The sequence below is a fragment of the Pseudophryne corroboree genome, chromosome 2 (genome assembly GCF_028390025.1).
Source record: "Pseudophryne corroboree isolate aPseCor3 chromosome 2, aPseCor3.hap2, whole genome shotgun sequence".
NCBI classification, from domain to species: Eukaryota; Metazoa; Chordata; class Amphibia; order Anura; family Myobatrachidae; genus Pseudophryne; species Pseudophryne corroboree.
The window spans coordinates 264,331,899-264,349,668 of NC_086445.1; the positions used below are offsets into that span (position 1 = coordinate 264,331,899).

The following is a 17,770-nucleotide window of genomic DNA, read 5'->3' on the forward strand; positions in this document are numbered from 1 at the left end:
ATTTTAAGGTGATGCAAGGATTATTTGTACTAAGGAGAACTAATTACATTGCATATGGTATATGAATACCATTTGTAGACATATGTACACACACACACACACACACACACACACACACACACACACACACACACACACACACACATGACCATAACCAAACATGGAGGAGGAAGGTTGGCTAACTCTCGATGGAATCTAATGAAGCAAAAATAAAGGACTCTCGATTGCAAGGTGAAGATGTACGAATTAACAATTTTTCTAATGGGAGGGCCACAATGATTTGTCAATAACTGGATATATTTAAACCAGCTAAGTCGAGCCATGTAAGTGGCCAAACATCAGGGAACATTCAGATCTGATTAATTACGATACTTTCATTAGATTTAGTGGGAAGGCCACAATGATTCGGCACTAACTGGATATATTTAGACTAGCTAGGTCGAGCCATATAGGTTGCCCAACCATCAACAGGCACTCAAATCTGGTTAATTTCAATGTTTTCATTAAGACCTTGGGGGTAGAGAGTGCCCAAGGAAAATATCCAAAATGCCTCTCGTTTGCATAACATGGTAAATCTATCGCCACCCCTAGGGGTAATTTGTATATGTTCAATACCTTGGATTTTGAGAGCACTCACGTCACCCTGATGTTGATTCACTACATGTTTGGCTAAACTATGCAGACAAAGATGTTTCAAGACGTTTCTCCTATGTTCCAAAAAGCGGATATTCAGATTACGTGTGGTTCGACCCACATATTGTAGTCCGCATTTACAGGATATCAAATAAACTACATAATCCGATCTACAATTAATGTAGGAAGCAATGGTGTAAAATAATCCAGATGTAGTGGAAGTAAATTGTTTGTTTACATCAATAAACTGGGTTATACATTTAAGTCTCCCACATTTGTAGCAGCCTTTTTTATTTCGTTTCAGTTCACTCAGCCAGTCAGGCTCCTTAGTACAAATAATTTCATTCGTAGTGAAATGGCTTGGTGACAAGAGATTTTGTAAATTTCTAGCTTTTTTAAAAACTATTTTAGGTTGTCTTTCAAGGCAAGAAGATAGAATATTATCACCTTGTAATATAAAGTAGTTTTTCTTTATGATTGAGCTCAACTCACGAGAGTAATTATTGAATTTGGAAATAAAAATCGGTTTATTATTAAAGTTTCCCCTTATGTGATCAGTTTCTTTTGCTACTGGGTTTAGGAGGGTAGCACGATCATAGGTTAGGGTATCATCAAATGCATGTGCTAATATTGTTCTGGGGTAGCCTTGCTCGCTAAATGAACTCGCAAGTTCAGAGCTTTGTCGTAAAAAAGTCTCTTGATCTGAACAATTTCTACGGATTCTAAGAAATTGACTTTTCGGAATGTTGTTAATCCACGGTCTATGATGACAATGACAATCAACTTCTTTGGTAAATGTAGAGGTGTTTATCTTATTGTCTCTAATACAGAGTGCAATATCAAGAAAGGTGATGTTAGTAGAGTGAATGGTGCTAGTGAATTTTAAACCAAAAGTGTTATTGTTCAAGGAGGAAACAAACTGTGTAGCTGATGTGTAGTCCCCATCCCAAACAAAAAACATGTCATCAATATAGCGTCCATAGAACACCAGATTCGCCCCCACCGGGCTCCCCCAGACATGCATGTCCTCAAAGAGACCCATGTACAAGTTGGCATAACTGGGGGCGAACCTGGTGCCCATCGCTGTGCCGTGAATCTGTAAAAAGAATTCTCTATTAAAGGTGAAATAATTATGTTTAAGAATAAATTGAATGGCTTCAATCAAAAATTGTTGTTTAACGGCACTGAGATTGCTGTCAGATAATAAATATGTCTCAATTGACTGCAATCCTAATGTATGTGATATATTAGTGTAGAGTGACTCTACGTCACATGTCATAAACAAAAAGCTATCTTTCCATGTGATGTTGCCAATTAGATTCAAAAAATGTGTGGTGTCCTTAACATGTGATCTGAGTGATCTAACATGTGGCTGCAGAAAAAAGTCAACAAAAGCGGATAGATTCGTGGTGAGGGACCCAACACCAGAAATAATGGGACGCCCAGGAGGTGACTGAAGAGTTTTGTGAATTTTGGGTAAGTGGTAGTAAGTGGGGATAATAGGATGAGGGCAATTTAAATAATGAAATTCATTCTTGGATATTGCACCACTGTCGAGGGCGTTCTCTAACATATTCTTGAAAAGATCCTGATAATTCGACGTTGGATTACCACATAATTTGATGTAATATTTCTGATCACTGAGTGCAATGTTAAGTTATGCTATGTCTGCTTCACAACACAAACTGGTATAAATAATGTAGCCAATTAGAAAGTCTTTTCATATTTTCTTTTTCCTCGGAAGTAATTTTTTGGTTAACAAAATAATAAGATAAGAAAACAAAAACAAAAAAAAATGAAAAAAAAAAAATTACCCACATTTATTTTTAAGAAAATGTCATGGGAATCGAACCTATGAGGTTGATCTGTCTAGATTGGTGCTCTCCAGAATTAGCCCACCAGACTATCAGAGCTCTTGGATCAAAATGATCATATTAGGTTGCCTTTGAAGTATATTGCGCAATGTTCCGGATCGATGCCATATATAGAATATTAATATATATTTTTATGCTCTTAATATCTTAAATAGTCTTTCTTTTTTAATTTAATGGAGCTCCTTATAAGGAGACTTTTGATTGATGATAAAAAAGGTTGTTTTATTTCTATTTACACTGATTGTGTTTCAAAATCCTGGATAAGGCACCAAAGTAATTACCTGTTTATTCTACACCTGTTATTTAATGGACAATGCCTTTTGATTGGATGGCCACTGTATAAATATCTTCCAAAGTGGACATTGAGTATACCTTCTGATGACACCGCTACTCTACCTATAGCGGAGAAACGCGTCAAGCAACCTACAATTTCTCTGTGGAAATCAACTTATATCTATCCGTCACCACTTTGCTCCGTGCTGCCTGCATCCAGCTCTCTCCCCTAGTCTGCAAATCAGGCTCCACATCACTGCCGGAGACGTCCGGCTGTGCGGCCACGGTTCATCAGCGCACACTGGTAAGCCTGCAGGGGAGACGGGGACACCGCTGGACAGCAATAGATGGGAGTTCTTGGTGGAGGCCCCACTCTACTGGATGGAGATCGTGTCTGCTGAGGAAGTCTGCTTCCCAGTTGTCCACTCCTGGAATGAATATCGCTGAAAGAGCGCTTGTATGTTTTTCCGCCCAGCGGAAAATCCTTGTGGCTTCTGCCATTGCCGCTCTGCTTTTTGTTCTGCCCTGACGGTTTATGTACGCTACTGCTGTTACATTGTCTGACTGGATCAGAACCGGCAGATCTCGAAGAAGATGTTCCGCTTGTAAATGGCCCTTAACTCCAGAACATTTATGTGGAGACAAGTTTCTTGACTTGACCATCTTCCTTGGAAGCTTTCTCCAAGTGTGACTGCCCTCCAACCTCAGAGGCTTGCATCCGTGGTCACCAGGATCCAATCCTGTATCCCGAACCTGCGCCCCTCTAGGAGGTGAGAGCTGTGCAGCCACCACAGGAGCGATATCCTGGCCTTGGACGACAGGATTATTCTCTGGTGCATGAGTAGATGGGACCCGGAGCACTTGCCCAACAGGTCCCACTGAAACACTCTGGCATGGAACCTGCCAAACTGAATGGCCTCGTAGGCCGCAACCATCTTCCACAGCAACCGAATGCATTGATGGATTGACACTCTTGCTGGTTTCAGAATTTGTTTGACCAGACTCTGAAGTTCCAGCGCCTTTTCCACAGGAAGAAAGACTCTCTGTAGTTCTGTGTCCAATATCATTCCCAAAAATGACAACCGCATCGTCGGAATCAACTGTGATTTTGGCAAGTTTAGGAGCCAACCATGTTGCTGGAGAACCGTCATGGAGAGTGCAACGTTTTGGACCAACTGGTCCCTGGATCTCGCTTTTATCAGGAGATCGTCCAAGTATGGGATAATCGCGACTCCTTGTTTGCGAAGGAGAACCATCATCTCCGCCATCACTTTGGTGAAAATCCTCTGAGCTGTGGAAAGACCAAACGGCAATGTTTGAAATTGGTAATGACAATCCTGAATTGCAAATCTCAGGTAAGCCTGATGCGGAGGATAAATGGGAACATGTAAGTAGGCATCTTTTATGTCCACCGACACCATATAATCCCCTTCCTCCAGACTGGAGATCACTGCTCGGAGAGACTCCATCTTGAATTTGAATCTCTTTAGGTAGAAATTCAGGGATCTCAGGTTTAGGATCGGTCTGACCGAGCCGTCCGGCTTCGGGACCACAAACAGGCTTGAATAAAACCCTTCTCCCTGTTGTGACTGGGGAACCCTGATGATAACCTGATTTAAACACAATTTTTGTATTGCGTCGCAAACTACCTCCCTGTCGGGAAGAGAAACTGGTAAGGCCGATTTGAAAAAACGGCGAGGAGGGGCGTCTTGAAACTCCAGCTTGTACCCTTGGGATACTATTTGTAATATTCAAGAATTTAGGTTCGAACGAACCCAAAACTGACTGAAGAGTTTCAGACGGGCCCCCACCGGTGCGGACTCCCGCATAGGAGTCCAAACGTCATGCGGTGGAGGTGGCAGAAGCCTGGGAGGACTTCTGCTCCTTGGAGCCTGACAAGGCTGGAGATCTTTTACCTCTTCCCCTTCCTCTAGTAGCAAGGAAGGAAGAACCCCGGCCCTTTCTGAATTTATTGGGCCGAAAGGACTGCATCTGATAATGGTGCGTTTTCTTTTGTTGTGGAGGAACATAAGGTAAAAAGGATGACTTACCTGCGGTAGCCGTAGACACCAAATCATCAAGGCCGTCTCAAAATAAGGCCATACCTTTATATGGTAAAGCTTCCACACTTTTCTTGGAGACAGCATCAGCATTCCATTGGTGAATCCACAACTCACGCCTAGCTGAGACAGCCATGACATTGGCCTTTGATCCCAAAAGGCCAATATCCCTTGCAGCTTCCTTTAGATATGCTGCGGCGTCCCTGATATGACCTAGAGTCAAGAGAACGCTATCCCTATCTAGGGTATCTATATCAGATGACAAGCCATCTGCCCATTTTTCGATTGCACTACTCACCCACGCAGATGCAATGGCTGGCCTGAGCAGCGTACCTGTGGTGACATAAATGGATTTCAATGTATTTTCCTGCCTACGATCCACAGGATCCTTAAGGGCTGCTGTGTCCGGGGATGGAAGAGCCACTCTTTTGGGAATCTGAAACTTTTTGTCAGGACTTTCCCAAACCTTATCAAATAGAGCGTTCAGTTCATGAGATGGAGGAAACGTTATCTCAGGCTTCTTTCCCTTAAACATACAGACCCTTTTGTCAGGAACAGCAGGGTCCTCCGAGATCTGTAATACGTCTTTTATCGCCACAATCATGTACCGAATGCTCTTTGCCAATTTTGGATCTAATCTGGCATCACTATAGTCGACACTGGAGTCAGAGTCCGTGTCGGTATCCGTGTCTGACAACTGGGCAAACAATCTTTTTTGTAACCCCGAAGGGGTCTGGACTTGCAACAACGCATCCTCCACAGACTTCTTCCATGCCTGGTTCTGAGACTCAGATTTATCCAATCTCTTACTAATAAGAGCCACATTTGCATTCAAGGCATTCAACACATTAGCCCAATCAGGAGTCGGCGGTGCCGACAGGGTCACTCCCACAGCTGTGTGTGTCCCCAACACAGTCTCCTCCTGGGAAGAGCACTCCGCCTCAGACATGCCAACACACGTGTACCCAACACTCACAGACACACTGGGCATATAGGGGACAGACCCACAGTAAAGTCTGTCAGAGAGACACAGAGGGAGTTTGCTAGCTCACAACCCAGCGCTTCACCAACGGTTCTGAAACCCAAATTAATGCCTCAGACCTGCAGCGCTATTATAATAATAATAATATGCACCAAAATTACTGTGCCCCCCTCCCCCGTTTTGCACCGTTACTTGTACAGCAGTGTGAGGAAGGACCAGCGTCTCTGCAGCCTGTGTAGAGAAAATGGCGCTGAGCTGTGTGAGCTGAGAGGACTAAGCTCCGCCCCCGCAGTGGCGCGCTTCAGACCCGCCTTTTTTTCAGTAAATGTTTATACTGGCGGGGGTAGGACAGTGTCTCCGCACCTATGTCCCCTCTTGCCAGTCTGTTTTGAGGTATATATATATATATATATATGTCAAGAGAGAGAACAAACCGCGCCAGTATACGATTACCGATCGCCACTAGTAGTCAGACCAAAAAACAATAATAGGTGAAAACCAATCAATAAATAAATATATGTATACACCTATTTAGTCTCCCTTGGACCCCTTGATGAAGTCCAGATAGGACGAAACGCGTTGGGTGTTAAAAGACTTGACCCATCCTCTCAAGTTAAGCAAATCTATGGTTCTTTTTTATCTTGTTTTTTATCTTGTTTTTTATCTTGTTTTACCATTATTTTATGCAGACGTTGTTCCTCATATTATATATAACACACTTTTAGAGATGAATTCTCTGTATTTTTAGCCTGTTCTAAAGATTTGGATCAATTTTATCTGTGGTTTTTTAAATAAGTTTTACTGTCTTTTTCTGGTGTATTTAGTAATAAATTGTCAAAAATTTTTTTTACAAAAAAACTTTTTTGTTTAGTCTCCCAAATTTCATGTGACACCATTGGTCGCTTAAAAACACCTTATCCAACTTCCAATATATATATATATATATATATATATATATATATATATATGCTGCCCAGGGCGTCCCTCCCCGTACCCTGCACCCTGCAGTGTCTCTGTGTGTGGGAGCATGGCATGCAGCGCGATCGCTGTGCGGTACCTCAGAAGCCGTCACTGAAGTCTTCTTTACTTCTTCTACTCACCTGTCTTCTGACTTCTGGCTCTGCAAGGGGGGTGACGGCCGGCTCTGGGAACGAGCATCTAGGCGTACCTAGCGATCAGACCCTCAGGAGCTAACGGTGTCCTGTAGCCAAGAAGCAGATCCTTTAAACTCACCAGAAGTAGGTCTGGCTTCTCTCCCCTAAGTCCCACGAAGTAGGGAGACTGTTGCCAGCAGTCTCCCTGAAAATAAAAAACCTAACAAAAGTCTTTTCCCGAGAAACTCTTTAGAGCTCCTCAGTGTGCATCCAGTCTGCTGGGCACAATTCTAAAACTGGAGTCTGGAGGAGGGGCATAGAGGGAGGAGCCAGTTCACACCCATTCAAAGTCTTAAAGTGCCCATGTCTCCTGCGGATCCCATCTATATCCCATGGTTCTAATGGTGACCCCAGCTTCCTCTAGGACGTATGAGAAATACACTTTCCTGTACTGTGCATGCAAAGTAAACGTGAATATGCCATGTCTGTCTGCAAACACCTGTCTCTCGCAGACAGGTGGAATGAGGTAGCGGGAAGGTCTAGTGCAACCTGAGTACAGTAAGGATGTACCACACATCTTCTGAACTATGTAGGGCTGGACGGAAGCACAGATAAACTTTAGGAGGAGTCTCTGTTGAGGTCCCTCCCACGCATCCCAGGTGCAGGTTACATGCTTATTCTGTACATGTAGAAATAAATGAAACAAATACATTTAAAAATAAAAAAGAGCGTGTGTCACTACTCAAATACAGTTAAAGCGGCAAAACTGGGTGGGCATAAAGCATGTGGTCCCCCAAAGAATGCCATTACTAGGGTCTAATTCAGATCTGATCGCAGCAGCAAATATGTTAGCTAATGGGCAAAACCATGGGCCTAATTCAGATCTGATCGCTGCAGTGCGTTTTCGCACAGCGGGCGATCGATTCTGAACTGCGCATGTACAGGCACTGCAGTGCACAGGCGCCGCAGTGCGCCTGCGCATGCCAGAGATGCGGTCCGGGCAACGCAGGCGTGCCTGGACCGTGCGGGGGGTGGGCAGCGGCGGCTGCGTGACATCACACGCAGCCGCTGCGACCTGGAGAGCAATGGGTAGCTCCCTGCCAAAGCGCAGGAGCTGCGCTGGTAGGGAGCTACTCTTCAGGTACAAAAGCATCACCGCCGTGCGATGCTTTTGTACCTGTGCGGTGGGGGGAGGGCCAGACATGCGGGGCGGACTAGCCCTGTGTCGGGCCTCCCCCGCATGTCAGGGTGGCTGATCATTGCCGTGCTAAATTTTGCACGACTACGATCAGGTCAGAATTAGGCCACATGTGCACTGCAGGGGGGGGGGGGGGGGGGGGGGGCAGATACAACATGTGCAGAGAGAATTAGATTTGGGTGTGGTGTGTTCAAACTGAAATCTAAATTTCAGTGTAAAAATAAAGCAGCCAGTATTTACCCTGCACAGAAACAATATGACCCGCCCAAATCTAACTCTCTCTGCACATGTTATATCTGTCTTCCCTGCAGTGCACATGGTTTCGCCCATTAGCTAACAAATTTGCTGCTGAGATCAGATCTGAATTAGGGCCCTAGTGCCAGATCTTATGCCATTATAGCAATAAAACCTGCAGTCCCCTATGCCATAGTGCCCACTGGCCCCAGACTTGTCAGTATGAGGCTGTATTACTTAGAGATCAGGCCCACAAATAAAAAAAAATTCAGAGGGTCCAGCTATAAAAATAAAGCAGCAGTTGTTTAAAACACTACGGCCTCTACGCTCCTGGTGTGGGATAATATTTAAAATGTAAAGGCTTAGGGCCTATTTCAAGGTTGATTGCAAAAGCAACTCTATAACTCTCTCTCTGCACATGTTATATCTGCCCCACCTGCAGTGCACATGGTTTTGCCCATTACAGGAAGATTTTGATATCAACCTTGAATTAGGCCCTTACTGCAATAAAGTGTGGGTATGCTGGCACTTGCAGCAATACAAGCGGCAACATGCTCTGACATCGAGGCCCAGCAGAAGATGCAGTGACCATATTTCCGCTATCAGGCAAATACTCAAATCATGCCTACAATCAAAGAAAGAACTTTTTCTAGTTTTTGTTGACTTTTTCTAGTTGTATTTGACAGTGTGGACCGAGAATCTATTTGGTGTGCCCACAAGACAGAGAACTTCCCACATAACACCCTCGTGTTTAAGCTCTCTACAACGACGGATCAAACAAAGTTACATATGTTAGCCAAATGTCCCAACCATTCACAAACTCAACTGGCGTCAAGCAAGGTTGTATAATACCGCCCATGCTCTTCAACATAGCTATGGACTGGATTCTCAGAAAAACTTTTCTAAATGAAATGGACACCATTACTGGTCAACATACAGCCTTCACAGATTTAGTCTATGCCAGTGATATCGTCTTCCTAGCCGAATACACGTAGAGTGCCCAAAACCTCCTAAATAAGCAATGCACAAATACAGCAAAGCTTGGCTTACAAATAAATGCAGAAAAAAACAAGTACATTTTTACTGGAACTACGCCTGTGCAGCTAAACCTAGATGTAAACATCACTGAACAAATGGATCCTTTATATACCTGGGTTGAGCTATCACGCTCAGCCGATAGCCGCAATAAGTGACATCACAAGTCATATATGCTGTTCCACAGATGCTTTTGCAACTCTGAAAAAAGGCCTCTGGAACCAACAGGACATTTCCATTGCCACAAAAAACGAGTTTTATGGTAAAAACTTACCTTTGTTAAAACTCTTTCTGCGAGGTACACTGGGCTCCACAAGGATAGACATAGGGGTGTAGAGTAGGATCTTGATCTGAGGCACCAACAGGCTGAAAAGCTTTGACTGTTCCCAGAATGCATAGCGCCGCCTCCTCTATAACCCCGCCTCCCTGCACAGGAGCTCAGTTTTTAGTTAACCAGCCCAATGCAGTAGCAGGAAAAGAGAAGGCAACGGTTAGTAGCCACATACACCACACTCTCACGACAGGAGAAGTGTCAGCGGCTAATGCCATACCAACCCAAAGAAGCTAAGTGCGTCAGGGTGGGCGCCTTGTGGAGCCCAGTGTACCTCGCAGAAAGAGTTTTAACAAAGGTAAGTTCTTACCATAAAACTTGTTTTCTGCTGCGGGGTACACTGGGCTCCACAAGGATAGACATAGGGAATGTTCCAAAGCAGTTCCTTATGGGAGGGGACGCACTGTAGCGGGCAGAAGAACCCTGCATCCAAAGGAAGCATCCTGGGAAGTGGCAGTATCGAAGGCATAGAACCTTATGAATGTGTTCACAGATGACCACGTAGCCGCCTTGCACAATTGTTCAAGGGTCGCACCACGGCGGGCCGCCCAAGAAGGTCCCACAGACCGAGTAGAATGGGCCGTAATGTGAGCAGGAGCCGAGAGGCCAGCCCTCACATAAGCATGTGCAATCACCATTCTAATCCATCTGGCCAAAGTTTGCTTGTGAGCAGGCCAGCCCCGTTTGTGAAATCCAAACAGCACAAAGAGAGAATCAGATTTCCTAATAGAAGCAGTTCTCTTCACATAGATACGGAGAGCCCGTACCACATCCAAAGACCTCTCTTTGGAAGACAGATCAGGAGAAACAAGTGCCGGAACCACAATCTCCTGGTTAAGGTGGAACGTAGAAACCACCTTAGGTAAGTATCCGGGACGAGTCCTAAGAACCGCCCGGTCACGGTGAAATATCAGATATGGGGAACTACAGGACAAGGCACCCAAATCCGACACTCTTCTAGCTGAGGCAATAGCCAGCAGAAACACCACCTTAAGGGAAAGCCACTTAAGATCAGCTGAACCAAGAGGTTCAAACGGAGACTCTTGTAACGCCTCCAAAACCACCTACAAGTCCCAAGGAAACCACAGGTTGGATACGCAACACCCTGAGTAAAGGTATGCACATCAGGTAAGGTCGCAATTTTTCTCTGAAACCAGACCGACAAGGCAGATATTTGAACCTTGAGGGAGGCCAGACGCAGGCCTTAGTCCAGGCCCTGCTGAAGAAAAGCCAACAACTTGGCTATACTAAACTCGGAAGCGTCATAATCGTTAGATGCGCACCAAACAAAGTAAGAATGCCAGACCCTATAGTAAATCCGAGCCTAAGCCGGTTTCCGGGCCCGCAACATAGTTTGAATGACCTCCTCAGAAAATCATTTAGCCCTTAAGACGGAAGCTTCAAGAGCTACGCCGTCAAAGACAGCCGGGCTAGGTCCTGGTAGACACAGGGGCCCTGAACGAGGAGGTCTGGGCGTTGTGGAAGTAGAATTGGACGCTCTGACGATAGGCCTTGCAGGTCTGAGAACCAGTGCCGTCTGGGCCACGCTGGAGCTATGAGAAGCAGAAATCCGTTTTCTTGCTTGAACTTCCGAATTACCCTGGGCAGGAGTGACACCGGAGGGAACACGTACGGCAGCCGAAACCTTCACGGCACCGCCAGCGCATCCACGAATGCTGCTTGAGGATCCCTTGTTCTTGCTCCGAAGACCGGAACCTTGTGATTGTGTCGAGACGCCATCAGATCTACGTCTGGAAGGCCCCACTTTTCCACTAGGAGTTGAAACACTTCTGGATGGAGGTCCCACTCGCCGGCATGTACGTCCTGACGACTGAGAAAGTCCGCTTCCCATTTCAGGACTCCCGGAATGAATATTGCTGATATGGCCGGTAGATGGCGTTCCGCCCAATGTAGAATCCGTGAGACTTCCTTCATTGCCAAACGGCTTCGAGTGCCGCCTTGATGATTTATGTAAGCCACTGTGGTGGCGTTGTCCGACTGTACTTGAACAGGACGGTTCTGAATTAAATGCTGGGCCAGGTTCAATGCATTGAAGACCGCCCGCAATTCCAGAATGTTGATTGAGAGGATAGCGAGCCAGCATCTTCTTTTGAGGCACAAACTTCTTACCCGGGTTTTCCCAGGGTTCCTGACGTATATCCACTAGGTGGTCAGAGTGAGGTAAAACTTGTTTAGCCACCTTCTGATGCTTGAACCTATCTGAGGGACGGATGGCTCGGGATCATCCGTAATCTGCAAAATCAACTTAATAGCCTCCAGAAGATCAGGAACATCCACATGTGAACTACCCTCCCCATCAGCAGTATCTGTGTCAGAATCTGTGGGGTCAGTGTAAGTGCCGTCTTCATCAGACGAGGTGTCAGTGACAGCAGTGGATTGTGAGGAGATAAGAGCTCGCTTAGAGGACCCCTTGAGCTTGGCGAGCAAGGGTCAGACTTTTTAGTAGTCAGGGACTGGTTCAACTTCTTCAATTGAGCAGATAAATCGTACGCCCACGGCGGGTTAGCTGCAGGGACCACATACGGTTGTACCGGCATAGGGGGTCCCATAGGGGGTGTTAGTTTATTAACTAGCGTATGTAGAAGCGTGGAAAAAGCGGCCCACGGTGGGTCATTATGTACCTCCGTTGCCACAGTCCCACTGGGGGGCAAGGAGCCCCCAGAACCACCAGAGCCCACAACTGCTATATTCTCCTCATAGGGATCTGTGGCTTCAGCAACACCGGCAGTGTGTTCAGCCCCAGAACCGTTACCCTCAGAAGAAGACATGATATAACTTGCAGTATCAGGTAACACAGTACAATTGGCAGCAGCACAATACCTCTTACCCAAACCCCTGTGCAGTGTAGTCAGCACTAGCAGAGATAAAGGAGAGATATGGTGACTAAAATCACAGAGAAAAATACGTATTAAAGTATATCTTTGTGAAAATCCTATATAAATATAAAACCTGACGCACCAATCCCCCTCAGGTTATAGAATATAGGGATAGCAAGTTGAGTGAAAGACACGAAATGGACACCACTCAGCTATCTAATGCACACACAGATAGTCACAGTTTGTACAATGCAGAGGTTATTACTAACAATAATACTGCACTGGACTAGCTTATATATATAGCTATGTAGTCAATAGATATAACACTGCACAGTAAGAACTGGATGTATATCACAGGGTAATTGTACTAGAAAACCCTGACTAAATGCACTCTTTCTTAACTAACACTGTCTAAAAGGCAGGTAGAATACTTAAGTGTCATGTAAAATCACAGCACTGACAATCAGGCGGCTTTACACAGGAGGATTTGCCCAAGCAGTCCCAGGAACAGTGAAGCTGAGAGAGATGGCGCCCAGACACTGACAGGGAGTGAGGGAGAGACAGATATGCAGCTCCAGGGCGGGAACATTTGTGGGAAATGGCGCCCTGGGGCTGGGGCTTCAGGTCTAAGCCTTATCCCCCTGCTGGCAAAACCACAGGGTACTGTGGGCTCTTATTAAACTGGTTTAGAGAGAAAACCTGACATGCGCCCATGCCCTGGTGATTTAGTGGGATCGCCTGTACTGCCACAGTGTCCACCGCCAGCGCGCGCGGCCCGCCTCCCACGGATCGCGATAAAGTACGGGTCCCGCAAGCGGGACCCACTCACCACCTCCCGAAGCGCGGCCATGCGATCCCGGAGAGCCCCCGTCGTGTGTGCCTGACCATGAAGAAAACCGGAGCCTCCTGCTGTAGTTACCCGGCAACCAAAAAAGCTCTTCTTAGGGTAGCCTGGAGCAGCCCCTCTGTTATGTGTCTGCTATCTGCGGCACCAACTACAAAACTGAGCTCCTGTGCAGGGAGGCGGGTTTATAGAGGAGGCGGCGCTATGCATTCTGGGAACAGTCAAAGCTTGTCAGCCTGTTGGTGCCTCGGATCAAGATCCTACTCTACACCCCTATGTCTATCCTTGTGGAGCCCAGTGTACCCCGCAGCAGAAATGAAGGTATTCAACGCATCGGTTAGAACAATATTGTTTAATGGTTCAGAGTCATGAACAATACTTAAAAACGACCTAACAAGGCTGGAATGTTTCCAGTGGTGCCGGGAGGGGGGGAAGCAGGTACTCTTTACCTGGGCCCAGGCCTCTTAGAGGAATATGGGTTCTGCTGCCTCCCCTCTTCCCAGATGTAGAGAACTGTGAGAGAGGAGACACTGCTGCAGCAGCAGCCTCTCTCCTCATCGCAGCACACAAACTGCTGTGTGCTGCGCTGAGGAGAGAGGCAGCTGCAGCAGTATCCTCTCTCCCTGCGTGACGTGCGGGGGGTGCTGCCCGCTGCTGCTTATCCGGTACTCCCTCAACTCATGTGGCCGCGACGGACACCTTTTATTAAAATGTATCTAAAGGAAGGGGGCTGGCCACACCCCCTCTCCGATTACCCCTGAACGTTTCCAAATAAGATGCTTACAAAACATGCTACAAGTAAAACTGACGGAGCGCTGGAGAAATTAAAACATCCGAAAACTATGCCAAAACCAACCCACAATTGAATCTAATATTAAAACAGCGTTTAAAGTTATACATCTCTCTCCGTTTCTATGCCTTTGGAAACCAACTGACTTTTAGAGCTTTGTCTAAACCGCTTAACTGTTGCAAAATCTCTCTGCTACTACTGCTTAACAGCATGTCTCTATATTATTTTTTCTATGCTGAACTAATTCAATTTCTTGGCTCAATTTACATTTGTTTTTAAGCGTTCCTAATTAACAGGCAGGAATCTAGAACCATCTTAGCTGGATCTTATCCAGCACTGTTATTATTATTATTGTTGTTTTTTAATTGTGTTCATTTTGTGTATTTGTAATTGTCTGTAATGACAATCTGTAATATACTATGCCGGCTGGCTAATGCTTATATATAAATTCTGAATTTTCTTATTATGAAAAAAAAACTTTTTTACCTTATACCAGTGTTTTTCATATTATTTTGCTAAAATGTATTTTCTTTTTTGGGTTGAGTATACCCACTGAAAAGCAGCAGGTATTTTAGGTAACTAATAGGCGCATGGTCACTTTTTGTCTTTGTAGCGCTTAAAGTGGTTCGGACATGTCTGCAGAATGGAGCCTAAAAGAATCCCATACCAGTGCCTAAATAACACATGCCCGGATGGATGGAAAATAGCACATGAGGACCCAAAGAAAACATGGCTGTAGCAGGCTGCCTTCAACCATTGCACTTCCATACTGATGATGCCAAGCAAGCCGCCCTAAGCCGATCCCAGTGGCGTGTGGTTATTAGAGTTTCCCTGCTTTGGCTGTCACAGTGTCGGCAATGTTACCCTACCAGCACTAACGACAACTAAGTCTAAGGTCCACTGAGGGCCCGATGGGAAGTGTAGTGCTACTTAGAAAAAAGCAGTCATAAACATACTCAAGTAGACAGATTTTAAAATAATTTTATTAAAATTACAAACACAACTACACACAACCCTCGTTTACCTCTATTGCTAACCTTGTTCCTGTTGCCTAGTGTGGTTCTCCCCCTCGGTCATTGTAGGCAAGCCAATGGATAAAAATAAAGAAAACCCTCATTGAATGAGAAGATCTTGTTCCTTATGAGGATGCGACCCAATGAAGTAGTGATTTTTCTCCGGCATACTGGTCCCCACTCTGAACCCGGCATTTGTTGTTTCCACACTGGGAATCCTGCTGACTCACTGGCGGCTCCACACTCCAGCCGGGAACAGTTTGCTATCAGCACACTGTTAAACAGCGCATCCAAATTTACGGTGCTGCAGCTGGGCATCACCTACCTGCAGGGTGCATACAGTGGATAGCACTCTAGACACCTTAGAAGTGGTGTGGCTCAGACACCACTGACTTATATTATTCACGCTGCCAATAGTGTGATACAACATCCCTGAACAATCTCAGTGTGAGGCTCCCGGGAGCACTTGCAGGACTGAATTAGGGCAGCTGACTCCTGAAGCACGGGTGGGTGAGAGAGCGTTCAGTTCACTGTGCTTATTATTATATGCTAACCAAATGGGCAATTTCTTTTCTGCATGCAGTTTCTTTTAATTAGCAATATCAGCTGGCTTTCATCTGCAGCTTTTTGCCATCTGTGGCATTGGCATACTAACATTACCATCTTGATACTAATATAATGGTGTATGTGACCGCTAAGTGGAACTAAAGTGGTCCAGTTGATACTGTAGTGAAATACATTTGGCTAATGGGGCTAATAATTCAGGGGAGTTGTCCAGATGCCTGCTGCGATGGATCGGCGAAATCCAATATCTTGGAAAGCCTCTATTCGCTGATTCCAGCCAAAAAAATTATTGGTAGAGGTGAGTCTGAGATTTTTACCAATCAGTTTTTGCCAATTCCCCGGCCAATAATTGATCATCAATGTCCACTGATCTGAGTTTCCATCACTGATCTGCGTTGTCAGAACACAATTCACAAATCTTTATGCACATCTACATAACAGTGCACATCAAGGACGTGCAGTCAGGTTCATACTCCCTGTCAAACTCCTGAGATTTTATCTAAAAACGATTAGAATAATAATAAGACACTTATAACAAATATCTTCTTTGTGTATTGTAATCCTTTTCATAGTTAACACCCACCAGCTTTGTGGAGATCCCTGGAGCTTCAGGGAGACGAGAGATGAGGCAGCAACAGCTCTGCCTCGGTTCTACAGTCAGACATCGCTTCCCAGATCTGGGGGCTGGGCCACACCATGAGCAGTAAAGCTGCACCAAAATGGAGCTAATAGAGGCATGGCTCTGAGTGTGGGGGCAGGCCTTGTGCACTGATGGACACTTGGATGTGTCATGTGACCAGGAATTGCACTGTAGTCGGAGCTCAGTCAGCAGCAGCAGGAGAAGACTCAAGGATGCAGGTAGGAGACATAATGGACACTGTAGCTTAGTGTCTCTCTGCACATGTTAAATCTGCCTCCCCTGCAGTGCACATGGTTTTGCCCAACTGCTAACAAAATTCCTGCTGCGATCAACTTGGAATTACCCCCAATAAGCGAACACATCTAGGAACTATTTGCAAAGCTTGATGGAAGCCGTCCGGTTCTCTGGTTTCCGTGAAATGGCCATTTTGGGGTGGCAATTAGGCAGCTCCTGCTGATGCATGCAAGACAGCCACTTTGTGGGTATGTCACGGGAGTGTCCTGGGTATGTAGCCAGAGTTCCGTGCTATTCTGGGGCATGCGTATGGCGCAGGGACTCTTCTGTGAGATGGATGGCTTGTAAAAAGTATAGCAGGAGCAAGTGCCAATGCTACTGACGACAGTAGTAACTGCGCATAGAAAAACAGCTGGTCGAAGTGGCTGTACATATGAAGCCATGGAAATAACGGCATTAGCATATGGCACTAAATCTGGATGTCGCAGCCGCCTGGGCTTCCAGCTGCTATGTGTGCGACTCACAATCAGGCCATATATCAATAATGTTGCATGGTACTTGCAGGATTAAAAAAAATTCATTTGGATAATACCTTAATGAGAAAACCTTTCTACTCAAAGTAAAATAGAAGCAATTTATAAGAGAAGTAAAACTAGAATGTTAAGTAACGAATAGCAAATTACCGGATGAGATTATTTTGCCCTTGCACATACTATACAGCACACACTATTCATAGCATAAAACATTTGTCATTAGAATTCATTACTGCTAAACCCCAATAACGGTACTAAAGAGTTCCCCCGCCATGCACATGGAAATATTTGTTACTCACCCAGCTTCTTCCTCCTGCTTTATCAAACCTGCAGAGAAAACGCAGGCGTTAGTCCTATTGTTACATGTAAATGAAACTCTCAGTTTAAATAATTATAGTTTATCCTCTGAAAAAGTTTTAGGAAATTATAAATACAGTAATTTCCACAATATGCCTCGCAAACTGGATTATACTCTGAGCCAGATTCTAAATTGCATTTAAAGTAGCTGCAATTCAGACATTTCCAGCGCATAGAAAACCATTTGAACATCCAGCTGTATTTAGAATAGGCAGCATCACGTCTCATTGTGTGACCAACTAAA

The 17,770-nt window shown here is 45.2% G+C and overlaps 1 protein-coding gene across 13 annotated transcripts in view; it reads right to left on the bottom strand.

Annotated features, from left to right (window-relative positions):
* Positions 1-17,770, bottom strand: part of PRPF40B (pre-mRNA processing factor 40 homolog B) — a 380,564-nt gene that overhangs the window by 217,005 nt on the left and 145,789 nt on the right. For all 13 annotated transcript variants that reach the window (XM_063952768.1, XM_063952770.1, XM_063952767.1 and 10 more), the window contains one exon: positions 17,469-17,496. In XM_063952768.1, coding sequence (XP_063808838.1) covers positions 17,469-17,496 — 28 coding nt within the window. The remainder of the gene's footprint in view (positions 1-17,468; positions 17,497-17,770) is intronic.